Source organism: Gopherus evgoodei, chromosome 12, assembly GCF_007399415.2.
Source record: "Gopherus evgoodei ecotype Sinaloan lineage chromosome 12, rGopEvg1_v1.p, whole genome shotgun sequence".
Lineage (NCBI taxonomy): Eukaryota > Metazoa > Chordata > Testudines > Testudinidae > Gopherus > Gopherus evgoodei.
The window spans coordinates 19,796,433-19,810,433 of record NC_044333.1 but is presented as its reverse complement, the minus strand read 5'-3'; the positions used below and the strand labels follow the sequence as shown (position 1 = coordinate 19,810,433).

At 39.5% G+C, this 14,001-nt stretch overlaps 1 protein-coding gene across 1 annotated transcript in view; it reads right to left on the bottom strand.

Annotated features, from left to right (window-relative positions):
- Positions 1–21: 21 nt before the first annotated feature.
- The window catches only part of VPS35 (VPS35 retromer complex component), a 45,093-nt gene continuing 31,113 nt past the window's right edge, over positions 22–14,001 (bottom strand). The window contains exons 13-17 of the mRNA XM_030581263.1: positions 7,326–7,448; positions 5,532–5,711; positions 3,863–4,102; positions 2,685–2,828; positions 22–993 (exon numbers count right to left, since the gene is read on the bottom strand). Coding sequence (XP_030437123.1) covers positions 814–993; positions 2,685–2,828; positions 3,863–4,102; positions 5,532–5,711; positions 7,326–7,448 — 867 coding nt within the window. The 3' untranslated portion in view covers positions 22–813. The remainder of the gene's footprint in view (positions 994–2,684; positions 2,829–3,862; positions 4,103–5,531; positions 5,712–7,325; positions 7,449–14,001) is intronic.

Here is a 14,001-nt window from a genome sequence, read left to right as displayed (position 1 = left end):
TAAATGCAACAGACATAAAACCAGAGTTAATAGCAACTTTATTGTTTCAATGGTGCAAAATCATGATACTGAATAAACTTGTGTAATGCATTTTTCCCTAAATTTACAATGGTTATACATATACACTATATAGATCACAATTTCTCTATTTTTTTATACTATTTGGAACAAAATTATCTTGATAAATACGCCCTGTGCACAGTACTGGCCCTCACTGAATGTCACAGAGCCCTAATATGCAAAATATAACTTTTGTTTCTGAGCATGGTGTTTTAAAACTCTCCAAACATGCATTAATATATTCTAGTTTTTAGGGAAGATATTACACTTAGACTTAACTTGCACTAAAAGAAAAGCTCAAGCAGAATCCAACAAACAACAGCCCTCAAAATCAAATGCACTATTAAAGAAAAAAAAAATCAGATCACTTTGAGATGGATAGCCACTGCCAGGTTAGAGTTCCATAGTGCTACAGAAGCGACAGTGAACAGAGACAGAAAAGATAGGTCAGAATGTGGAATAAAAGAGCCCCCATGTCACATGAATTTTAAAGAAACATGTCCAGTCATGCTAACATGATCAAATCTATAGTTGCTGGTCCAATCTGAACACCCTTTAAATTTGTTAACATATTGAACACAAGTGTTTGGAGGTGCTGAACTGAACACATCACATTTAAATGAATTGTAATGTAACTTGGCATTTCTGAAAGGCACAGTCTATTAAATCTATCATAATAAAATGACATACTGTTTGTAGATGGAAAGACAAAAATAAGTACAGTGTGTGCATGTTTGTGCAAGTGTGTCTTCTTTAAAGGACAAGACCATCGTAAATTGGCCCTTCAGATTCTGGTGATTCCCTCCTCAAACGCAGATGCTCCAGTGTGTTATGAAAATGTTTGTTAATTTGTTCCGTTTCTTCAGTAGATTCAAGGTTTGGAAGGTCTTCTCGTATCTTTTGTATGAGCTGATTCAAAACCTGAATTGTCACCTATAATAAATATATAAATAGCTAAATCCTACTAGTAAATGACAGCGGAGCACATTTAATAGAGATCTTTTCACCCACAGACCTTGCCTCCAAGTAAGGGCAGTTAAGGCACGAGAGAGAGAGTCTTGCAGCTCTACCATAGGCTTGTTTGACAATGATTTTGTACCTCTATTTACTCATCTTTAAAATAGGTACAATGCTTCTTACCTCACAAGAGTCTGCAAAGGCTTATTCAACAACATGAAAACACTTCACAATCCCTTGTAAAGAATTATAGTGCCAAGTTTATTCATTTCTATTCACTTTTCTAATAACCTTAGAATTAGAGCAGCTTCTATTGTACAGAAAGCAGTTCCCGAAGTCTGGGATTTTCAATGGCGCTTAAAGGAGTCTGGCATCCAACTCACTGGAATTCAATGGGAATTAAGCATCCTTAGGCTCATCCAAAAACCCACCCTAAACTTTACGTAAAGTACAAGGCATACACAGGGAATCATTTCATCTACTGTTAAGTGCAGCTGCCTCTGGGGTGAAGCACAGTAACTATTTAACAAGACAGTACTACAGAACAGAAATCTATTGGATTTAGCATACATCTGACTACAGTGATAAGATAATTGATTTTCACAGTAGAATCTACTGAGAGTGTCAATGCAGTTTGCACAAGCCACAGAAAAATGCTTCAAATAAATCACAGAAAAGATAGGTCCTCTGAAACTAAGTTTTGCATCTTGGAAGGGTATGTTAATTAAGTACAAGGCAGCCTCTGAGGTATGTTAACCACTGAAACCTAATTAGGCACCAAACCACGCAACTTTATTTCACAGTAGCAGTATCACAAAGCATACAAAACTCAAAAAAGTTACCCTATACTCATTTTCACAATCACATACCATATTGTATCTGAAATCCATTTTAAGTCAGTACAATACCAGAAGCCCTATTGATAAATGTTTGCATCTGAAGCAAATTAGAGCCAGTTCTCTCCCTGGGCACAATATCTAAACATTTTCCTCTAACAGTTGTCTTTCCCCTTTCACATACATACAAGCAAGATGTACAAAATTAAACACGCTATCTACAACTAAAATTAAACTTTAGGAGCTGAGTCCTAATAAATCACTTAATTATTCACCCTTAGCTCCTCACCCTTATAGTCATCTTCACTTACAGTGGCTAGTGGGTAATACAAGAACTTCTACTGAACATCTACATTTTATATTACAACCTGCTCTACACCTAAAAATTAGGCTGACCTAGCTACAATCACTCAAGGCTGTGAAATTTTCAGATCCTGTGAGATGTAGTTAGGTTGACCTAATGTCCACTGTGGAATACTTGCACTGACCTAGCTATTGCCTCTTGGGGAGCTGGATCACCTACATCAACCAACAATCCCCTTCTGTCAATGTAAGAAGCATCAACACTACAGCAGCACAGCTCTTTCCTCCAAGAAACTAGGAGACAAATGGCAATTGCAATAACTTTGAAAAAAATCCCCTTTTTTCCCCAGACATAGAACTGATCCATTACTTTGTCAAGCAAAGGCAACACTAAGTAAGCAGTGCTACGGGATGCATTTAAGTCACGTCATTAGGAGAGCTGGGTATAAACTGTAGTGTAAGAAAAACTTCAAATAGGATTCAAGTAAGAAAAATCCTATGGTTCTATATTACATCATCTTCACTTACCGCATCATTTTCTTTTTCATAAAAATAGATGTATCTGTTCAGAATTTCTATAAAGAGCTGAACTTGGAGTGAAGGATCCATGCACTGATTTGCTATCTTTAGAGCCTTTTTCAAGCATTCCATTACTCTCTTCGTTCCGTGAAGCTAAAGACAGAGAAAACAAAATGTTTATATATAGAGACAAATGTAAGCCTTCAACACCATTCTAACCAACACCTGAGTGGCCAACAGTCAAGAACACCTGTGTACCAGGAATCTTGCATAGCCTAAGCACAAGGACAAGCAAAAACCTACATAAATTCACCCACCTATTAAGAGCATACAAGCACTCCTTGAGACACGACTACGAATGCACCAACATTTCTCTTAAAAAGCTTTATATTTACTGTCTCAGAACATCAGTGTACATACTTGCCTAATGGCATCCGCTCTAGCTAAGGTGGCAAAAGCTTTCATTATAAACCCTGTGTAAGTTTTTATCATACTAAAACTTTCTGAAAGAGTCACCAACTGGGCTGAATTTGTTGCTTGATCTTTGCAGGAAGGGGGCCTTTAAAATTTAATTTGAGAAAAATCCCTTTAATCTCCATGTAATTGAAGTGTTAAATTTTCCCCTTTTAAAAAAAAATTGCAATCGTTTCTACACATGAAGTAGGACTACAGTAAAGTCAGATAAGTATGAAACTTGGTCAAGTCCTCAACAAGGATTGCTGCTTTGAGTTTGGGGGGGGGGGGGGAATTTTGGAACCCACTTTGTCATTTTGAAAGTTACCTGCACAGAATACACAATAAAATAAGTCTATAAATGAACACTTCAATATGGCACTGCGGTTAATTTAGTACTCATTTCTACTCCCACTTAAGTCAATAGTTTTTTCTACTGATTTTAGGCAATACGGGGTCTGTCCTTAACTGCATGCCTTTCAAAATTTGCATTATTCAGATGTTCATAACTTTTTAGTTACAGAGCTTATTTTACTTACTTTGTAGTTCTCATCAAGCCAAGTTTTAGGAAAGTCAAATTTAGTTGTTTTGTAATAGATAACATAAAACAGACTTTACATCATAGCTTATCTAAGGTCTTCATAGACATGAAACCAAAAAAACTCTTTGGAAAAAGAGTCAGACACCCAAATGGTGGGAAAATACCTAAAATTTTTGTGAATATGCCCTCCTACCTCCTCTCCATTTTTGTCAGTGTTTCGGCCAGACCAAAACAGGTGGGCACAAGTGCTTACAGCCCGGCACTGGTCTGGCTTCTTAAGCAGCTTTGAAGCTGCCAGTGCACACTGAGTTCTCAAAGGCTCATGGTTCTCCTCACTGAAGCATTTCATCCTTTCAAATGTTCCAATTATCAAGGTGATTGCAGCCAGCTGTGCTTTTGAATCACTGATTTCATCTTCATACAGAGAGAATGCCTAATACAACCAAGAGAAGAGGAGATGAAACAAAGTTACAATTACTGTTCCTTACAGCATTATCAGCAAAGGGAATGTAAGTAAGTGCGTGTTCTAAAAGCTCTTTGGAGCTTTGTGGGTGGAATTCCATACACACTTTTAGGCTGAATACTTAGTAAACAGGACACAGATTAATTCCTGCATGCAAAGAACCAAGCTAGAAAGCCAGAAAAAAAAAAAAAACCAAGCAAGCTTGTCTGAAGCAGCCACCAAAGACACGCACAAAACAAACAAAACAAAAAACCTTGTGGCTATTACAAATCATCTTTAAAATACTCTCAAAAACTTTAGTAAAGCTTTGCTTAACCTTTAGTTAAAATGGCTGCTTAAGACAAGGAGCTTCCTATTACAGACAACCCTTGGTGCAGGCTCCACTCTATATCCAGAATATGTAAAATTGTACAGGGGATGATAAAGCCAGTAAGGGGTAAATTAGTGACCCTGGGTAGTAAATCCCACTGATATGAATGTCCAGCATAAAAACTATTCGTAAAGAGGCAATGCAAGTGTCTCATGAGGAAAAGACCCTCTTATTTTAAAAGACTGGGCGCACACACACACCTGACAATATCAGTCTCACTTTCATAAAACAAGATTCTATACACAACTTTTAAAAGTCCCACACCACCCACAATTAGACAGTGAAGCACAGCACACACTGCATGTCTCAACTATTCACACCTGGCATTGCAGACACAGGGCAATACTCTGGTGGGGTGAGGGGCGGGGGACAACTTTCAAACAGTTCTCTCCCAGTCTTCATATTTGATGTGTTAAAGAGCAAAGAAGAGGTTGGCCTCAAACATTCATTGTTTTCCAGTAATCTGGTCAACGTTGAGCAAAGTTAGCTCAAGGAGTTATTCAACAAGGATCTATGAAATAAATGTGGTTCATTTTCAGATAAAAAGGACTATCTGAAATAAGTTTTGTGGATTTTAGCAGCAGGACCCAGTATGAAAACTCAACACGGCAACTTCTGAAGCTTATTATAAATGTCTTCGGGTTTTGCCACATCAGACAGGTAGCTGTAGCTTTGGAATGAGACTAGAAAACTTGCTGAAGCAGCATTTGAGGTCAGAAGAAGCCACATTCTCCAATGAAAGGACTGCTGGAGCAGCAGGTGGCACTGCTGTGCTCCAGAAGTTGTTAAATTAAAGCACTTGTTCAGGCAGGGAGAAGCTAGACATAACATGGGGCTGCAGGAGTAAAAGGGAAGATTCAGGGGTCTCTTCCTGAAGAGGATCAGTTGCTAGAATCACACCTTCAGCGATCTTTGTAGTTAAATGACAGATTTAATTTCTATAGCCAACCCATAACAAAGACAAACTAGCCACACTAAGTTTTTAAAGCAATGCAGGTGAAAAAAAATATTCAGCAACATCATTGTTACCTGGGACATGAATTCATAGGCCACTGTTTCATGGTTTTCAAAACCAATTTCTCCAGCAGCCAGTGCTCCTTGGAGAAAAAGCCGCAGAGGCAGCTCTGCCAGTTCTGCTTTGATTAAAGCACTGATGGTCTGATGTGCAAAAGAGAAGATCTTCTGGCATTTCTTTTCCCATTTGTCATCCTAAAGAAATACGGTTAAGTCAAATCTTGGACTAAGCCATCACAACAGCAAGAAGGGTAAGATTCAGGAGAGGAAAGAAATCAAAATATGTTCATTACTCTTATTCTCTCTCTCAACTGATCTCATTCAGCTTTGCACACTAATTAAGAAAGCAGAATGTTTAATCACACAAAAATCTGTTTGCACTACTGTAACTTGGTGTAGAATTCTCAGTTGTCTTTCACAGAAAAACCTTCTATTTATGACAGTTCAAAAGTAGCACTAAATATCCCCTTCCCCACCACAGAAATGTATACCCACTTTTGGGGCGCAGTTACCATGATTATATTTAATGCTCACAAGCAAGTCAGCCCAACCACAAAACAGTGAATGTACACGTGATGTAAAGAAGAGAGTTGTGAACAGGAGTCATTATAAAATATAATCTTAAATTACATAACAGATTTTGATGCTCACCCTGAAAATATTTGGATGAGGAATGGTCTAACATCTCCAATACCAATCAACAACATCATACAAAGTGTGGAACAAACGTTTTACTGCAACAAAAAGGTCTTTGGATGAAGTGAGATTGCTAGTTTTCAAGGGGCCAGAGTGAAGTAAACTCTGCAGAATTTTTTTCAAGTATGTACAATTTAGTAGCTACTGCATTATAATTAAACTGAGATATGGAATTATTTGCTTTCAAAAGGGCTAACGTTTTTAAAGATAGTTTATTTTAACTTTATGCACTTTTAGAGCTGCAGGTATCTAGCCTGATTTTAAGTAGCAATTTCACTGCAGTCACCTGAAGTATGCTCCCTTAATCATTCGCTGCATGATATCAGGTCGTTAAAGTCAGCCACTTCCAGTCTCAGAACATAATCTAGAATAGGGGTGTGCAAACTTTTTGGCCCAAGGGCCACATCAGCATTGCAAAACTGTTCAGAGGGCCAGGTAGGGAAGGCTGTGCCTCCCCAAGAAAGCCTGGTCCCCACCCCCATCTGCCCCCTCCCACATCCTGCCCCCTGACTGCCCCCCTCAGAACTCCCGACCCATCCAACCCCCTTGCTCCTTGTCCTCTGACTGCCCCCTCCCAGGACCCCTGCCCTCTGACTGCCCGACCACCTCCCCCTAGAACCTCCACTTCATCCAACCGCCCCGTTCCCTGACTGCCCCTTATCCAAACCCCTCCATCCTCCCCTTACCATACTGCTCAGAGAGGCAGGAGCAGCGGGTCAGAGCACTGGTGGCACAGCATGCTGTGGCTCTAAGGGAGGGGCCAGGAGCTAGCCTCCCTTGCTGGGAGCTCAGGGGCCGGCCAGGACAGGCCCGTGAGCCATAGTTTGCCCACCTTTGATCTAGAACTATCCAAGTTGACATCCAATTTTTGTTTCATAAAATTTTTTAGCTAGGAAACTGAGTGGATTAAAAAAAACAAAAAAACAACTCTTGGCTGCTTGAGAAATTGATTTGTGCTCTTATCTATTATCTGCTTTCAGAAGATGAAGAAATCAGATTTTAAAACCCTGTATAAAATTTTGAACTACACAGTAAATTTTAGACAAACAAAAGATTATGTTTTTTTTAGGAGGACAGGCCTAGAAGCAAGTACACAAAATGTGCGTAACTCACCACTTTGGAATTCTCCTTGTAGCGAAAGGCAAGCTGGTATGCAGCAAAAACCAAGGGTGCCAGTGTGAAACGAATACGTTGGTTTCCACCTGCACCAAAGTGCTTCCGGGCAGTGTTTAAAATCTAAAATGAAAGGAGTAAAATTATTTTCATAAGCCTAGAGATATTTTCACATTTGCTTTTTGGACCATATAGTGGCTTGTGTCTTTAGAGATTAGGGAATTATTTTCAGTGAATGAATACAAAGCTAGCTTTAGACCTCTCAGATCAAATCTACTAATTTAATACCACAACAGTCCATTGAAAAAGATTCCGGAGAGCAATTTAAAACATTAAAAAAAAAACATGAAGGTGCTTGGACAAGTGCACTGTGTGCATAGCCCCTTTTGACAAGACTGTTGACTGGAAGGAGTATTAAGAGTTGAGAACCCAAGGTTGAGAGCATGTTTTAAGCACAACATATGCACAGGGTGAAACAGCTTGCATAGTTATAGAGAAAGCAGTTTTTCAATGCATATTGAGATTCACCTTCAAGTTACTTCTTGTTTGTAGTTTTTGTATACAACTCCAATCCTAAACATCTGTAAATTACTTTCCATTTCTGCAAGTGCTGATAATTGCTTAACATTTAAATATTCCCACAGCCACACCACTAAACATAGGTGTCATTTTCAGTCCCAGAAGGTGACTCAGAAATGGGTATTGAGTTGTGCAGGACCAGTCTGTGGGCTTGTCTTCACAGCAACAGAGACTAGTAACTCAAGCTAACAGAGAGGCCACCCTGCAAGACCCTCAGCACAGAGAACAATTGGATAGGCAGCTAATGAGCTATGTCCTGTAGCTGTATCCTCACTGCATTACTAATTCAAGCATTAGCAGCACTTGAGCTTTAAACCACACACAAACTGGCCAGCTAGTTAAGGTTAAAGCAGCACTAAACTCTAGCTTGAGTTGTGTGAGAGAGTGTGGTGACAGGAGCCAGGTAAATGACAACACTTGAGTTATACCTTGAGCTAACACTGTAGTGAAGACAAACACAAACACAAACTTGGTATTAGTCTTTCAGAAAGACAGGAGGACTATTCTTAAATATAAGTATAACCTGTTAAGTATAACAAGGGGGGTTCTGCAGGGGTCTGTTTGGGGACCGGCTCTGTTCAATATCTTCATCAACGACTTAGATATTGGCATAGAAAGTACACTTAAGTTTGCAGATGATACCAAACTGGGAGGGATTGCAACTGCTTTGGAGGACAGGGTCAAAATTCAAAATGATCTGGACAAATTGGAGAAGTGGTCTGAGGTAAACAGGATGAAGTTTAACAAAGACAAATGCAAAGTGCTCCACTTAGGAAGGAACAATCAATCAGTTTCACACATCCAGAATGGGAAGAGACTATCTAGGAAAGAGTATGGCAGAAAGGGATCTAGGGGTTATAGTGAATCACAAGCTAAATATGAGTCAGTGTGATGCTGTTGCAAAAAAAGGAAACATTCTGGGATGCATTAACAGGTGTGTTGTGAGCAAGACACGAGAAGTCATTCTTCCGCTCTACTCTGCGCTGGTTAGGCCTCAACTGCAGTATTTTGTCTAGTTCTGGGCACCGCATTCCAAGAAAGATGTGGAGAAACTGGAGAGGTTCCAGAAAAGAGCAACAAGAATGATTAAAGGTTTTGAGTACGTGACATATGAAGGAAGGCTAAAAGAGGACATGATAGCAGTTTTCAGGTATCTAAAAGAGTGTCATAAGGAAGAGGGAGAAAACTTGTTCACCTTAGCCTCTAAAGATAGAAGAAGCAATGGGCTAAAACTGCAGCAAGGGAGGTTTACGTTGAACATTGGGGAAAAGTTCCAAACTGTCAGGGTGGTTAAACACTGGAATAAACTGCCTAGGGAGGTTGTGGAATCTCCATCTCCGGAGATATTTAAGAGTAGGTTAGATAAACCTCTATCCGGAATGGTCTAGACAGTATTTGGTCCTGCCATGAGGGCAGGGGACTGGACTTGAGGACCTCTCGAGTTCCCTTCCAGTCCTAGAATCTATAAATAAAATATTGTCTTTTAACAACTACAAAAATTAGCTTATTCCTTCTATTACCCTTTTTGTTTGTGTTATATTTCTGATACACTCATGGCACTGATCCATTGAATGCTTCTTAAAAAGTGAAGAGAAATGTTTCAGAAGGTGAGCTTCAAAGGGACCCTCCCTGTGAGAAGGCTGGGCTCCAGCCCAAACCCAAATGTCTACACCACAGTTAAACAGCTCCTTAGCTCAAGTCCGAATCAGCTGGCCCAGGCCAGCTGCAGGTGTCTAACTGCTGTGCAGACATACTAATAATCTTTGTGTGACTCAGCAGTGTGACCCTCCTCACACTGTGACCAGCAGAACAAACATACTGTCATAAGAAAAAACTGTTCTGGCTCAATATTGTCTGATGTCAAGTCAATACGTTTGTTTTTACCTTGTCGGGGAGAATATTGGAAGTATGGAGCAAAGTTAGCCATTGGACAGAAAATTTAAATACAACCTGATAGGTTACAGGTGAGTTTGGTTAAGACTAGTCACCCTGATAAGCCAGATGGAATAGGCAAAAACTTAGCTTGTCTGGCTGAAGTGTATTCCTCAGATCTGCATTTTATTTAAAAAAAGGGGGGGGGGGTGATTTTCACTTTTCATATTTCTAGAACTTTTGAAGCAAGAAATTCAGGGTCTCATTTTTTTGTTTTTAAGTGCACTATTTATAGCTCCATGCCTACTGTCTGTATGTGTGTCAGTGTAATTACCACAACTGGAAATGCATTAGGTAACTGTATGCACAAATGCATCTAGCTAGTTGTCTTCACATGCAAATGCCTGAATTTCATGGCCAGCTACATTAATGGGTGCAAACTACATTCTTAACTTGCACACATGTAGAGTGGAGCCCAGAACACGCAGAAACTTCACATATCAATGAAAGCAAAAATTACTATCACACAAAGTACACAAAGTACCTTTTCAGTAAGTCTTGGTGGTCAACACAATATGAGTTAAGTACCCATTATCTCCATATTTATTCTTACACCCATGATATGTTTGCACCACTTCCCTGCTCTTCATAAAGAGTTTTACTCACGAGTTTTCCAAACATTTAAGTTAGGTCAAACTTCTCGTTTTCTCTTCCACGTACAACCCTCCCCAAAAGTTGGTTGGCTCTGTCCATGCATTATTCTTTTTGTAGTTCCACCACATGCTAGTTCTAAAGCCAGTTCATCAAGAAGGCATTCTGCCTAGTGCTGTGAACTGTTTATACCTCAGCTTTTTCTTCCTATTTAAAAAAAAGTTTCATTTTTTCCTATTACAAATAAGGTCAGAGATCCCTACATACAAGGTTGTCAGAATCAAGGCATTTTTCCAAGAATGGAGATAATAGTGAATACATCACAATAAATAAAAGTTAATCAGACCAAATCACTGTGTTATGGGAATTAGAAGCACAAATCTTTGTTCTAAGAATGCCAATCAAAATTATAGGTAAGTAACACTCTAGACCCCTTTCAGACTTATTGCATGAAGAAAATGTACCCCGCCCACTAAGAACCACATTAGAATGATTGTTGACGTTCCTAAAAAGATGCTATTCTAAATTGGAAATCTGAGTGACATTTGTAACAATGCATTTTTTTTTAAATAAATTGATAATCCCTATCCAGGTCTCAGAATTAAAATGTCAAGTTACTATAGCCATTGAGCTCTCTTAGTATACCATATTCCTAACATGATTTTGAAGAGTTCTTCGACGAATAATATAAAAAGCTGAAGAATCTGACTCTGCATATACAAATAATTCTCCTCCTTCATTTTTCCATACATAAAGTCTACATGTAAATGCAGAGACAAGGTGGGTGAGGTAATATCATTTTTTGCCAGGGTTCTGCCACACTCTGGGTAAGGCACTGCAGTTTTGGAGGCAACACCCTTGTGCTTCCCCCAACTCTGTCCACGGGCTCAGGGCTTCTGTCCACGGGGAGCGCAGGGGCTCGGGGCTGAAGCCACACACTGCTCCTGGCTTCAGCCCTGTGGGAAGAGGAGAGGGTCCTAGCCCTGTTGTTCTCAGCTTTAACGGGGGGATGGCTCCCAGGCTCAGCCCCGCATCACTCCCGGCTTCAGCCCTATGGGGAGGTGCCAGGGCTCAGGGCATCAGGTTTCAGCCAAGGGGCCCTGCAGACCCCTGAAAGGGCTTGCAGACCCCATGGAGGCAGTGGACCACTGGTTGAGAACCACTGGTTTATTGTATCAACTTCTGTTGGTGAGACAAAAAAGCTTTAGAGCCATACAGAGCTCTTCTCTGGGTCTCAGAAAGATACTCCGAGTATCCCTGCTAAACGCAAGGTGGAAGAGATTGCTTTGCATAAGTAGCAGGCACATACATTCAAGGAAGTGGCCCATTAAACACCTCTGCAGCAAAGAGAGGGGGTTACAGATTGTCGCAATAAGCCATAAATCCAGTCTCTGTTCAGTCTATGATTTTTAGGGTCTATCAGAGTTTTGTGGCTCAAAAACTCATGTCTCTCACCAACAGAAGTTGGTCCAATAAAAGATATTTTCTCATCCATCATGTCTCTCTAATATACTGGAACAACTGCTACAACTACATTGAATATGTAAAATACAGATCAGAGTAAGTAGCAGACCATTTATTCATCTCCTTCATTATTCCCTGCTTAAGCTCTTAATGCATCCCACATGTTGATCCAATTTGCATTTGATTTATGCACTGCATTCTGTACAGGAGATATTTGAAATCTTAGATATTACATGCAAACAACTGTCAGCATCCTACAACATCTTGTGAGGATTTAAATTACAGGGAAAAAAATCACTTAAGAAAATCCTGATATAAGATTCCTTGATGTTCATCAATAAGCCATCAACCTGTTTCCCTCTTAATTTCCTGTATTCTTTCTAACAGCTTCAGAAAAAAGCAATTTATAGAATTCTACCCCTCAAAAAAGCTATTTAAAAGATGTGCTTCCAGGACTACTTTACTGGTCAGTGTGATTGATAATGTCACATTTTTAGAGGAAGAAACACAGGTAAACCATTTTTAAGAAGACTATAGCTTCAGTTGAAGTGGACTGAGAAGTGTTTAATCCAAGTCATTCAACTAATGAAAAGTTCAGGGCAATCAGTGTAGTTGTACGCTAAAAATCAATTCTATTAAAAATATACTGATTTTATTGTTTTCAGTTACCAACAGGTCAGTTACCAACAGCTCCTCTTATAGCATAAAAACAAAAGTTATCCTCAGAGGCTCAGAACCAAGGTCACTTAAGACCATGTATCAACACCTAGAAACCAGCATTTTTTGACCTCAGCCCCCTGAAGACTGGTCTTTACCCAATTATTCATCACACTTCTACTTCCTGCAGCTCCTCTTCTTCCAGTCACAACAGAGGGGACAGTACTCAAAAAGAGGGCTCGTGTCATTGCTTAACATATGCATTTAACAAACACTAACCCCTGCACAAACTAACATTAAGACAATGAATTAGTGAAGAGAAAGGGAGATTTTACTGCAAGATGCAGGTAGAAACATTTTCCCATACCATGAGGAGAACTCTTCCCCCCCGCGGGCAGTTTAGACATCAGCCTTACACTTTAGTAGCTATGGTGTCTTGACACCATAAGGGTGGAGGCCTTCTGAAGTACACTTAAAAGGGTTCTCAAATTACTAACACAAAAGTCCAGTCAATAAGGGTTGCAACAGCTCCCTACAGGCATATCAGCTTGTCAGACTTACATATAGGCATTGATATTTTAAATACATGATCCTTTCTATAGGGGGCCATTACCCAACAATTTGTGCCACACAGAAGCCTTTCTCCACAAGATGTAGAATTCTGGCTGAGCATGCTAAGCACCCTCACCTCTCCAAGTCAGTGTAAAGCTGACAGCACAAAAATATTTTGATCTTAATCCAGAACTCAGGAATAGCATTGCTGCATGCACATATTGCATAGATTTTTTCTTTTTTAATTGTTGGGGAGGAGTGGGGGCACAGCACAGGCAGGCAGAGAAATGGATGAGAGTACTCATCAATGGCTCACCATGTAACAATGAAATTGCTACACTAGGGTAGCTGCTTCATTCATCACAACTTGTAATTTGATCCTTTCTCCATTATGAAAACCCTTAATAGGATCACTGTCATCTAGTAAATCATTCCTGAAGAGACCATCTACATTAAAGGAGTGTTAGGCTTAACCAGACGGTCTAAAGTGAACAACACTTATTACATTAATACAAAAAAATAAGTCAAACAGCCCCCATCTATACAAAAATAAGTCTATAGTAGTCAGAGTTAAGGTTGTAGTGACCAAATCAAATGCATTACTGATGGGCATTAAAGAGAACTTAAAAAATGCAAGTTTTTTCTGTTCAATTTAATAGTATACATAACCCTCCTCTCTACCTTGGCATTTTTAGTATACCATCTTCATTGTGAATTTAGTTTGGATTTAAACTTCAGCTCTCTAAACTTAGTTTAAAAATACCTGGTTGTATCCAGTGTGTATTTGGGTTTACAATGATCACATGATGTATACTAAGAACGAGAACTCAAGCAGATAGTGTACTCCAGATCAGTTTACTGCTTACTGACTGCATGGCTTTAGTAAATGAATTCTTGAATA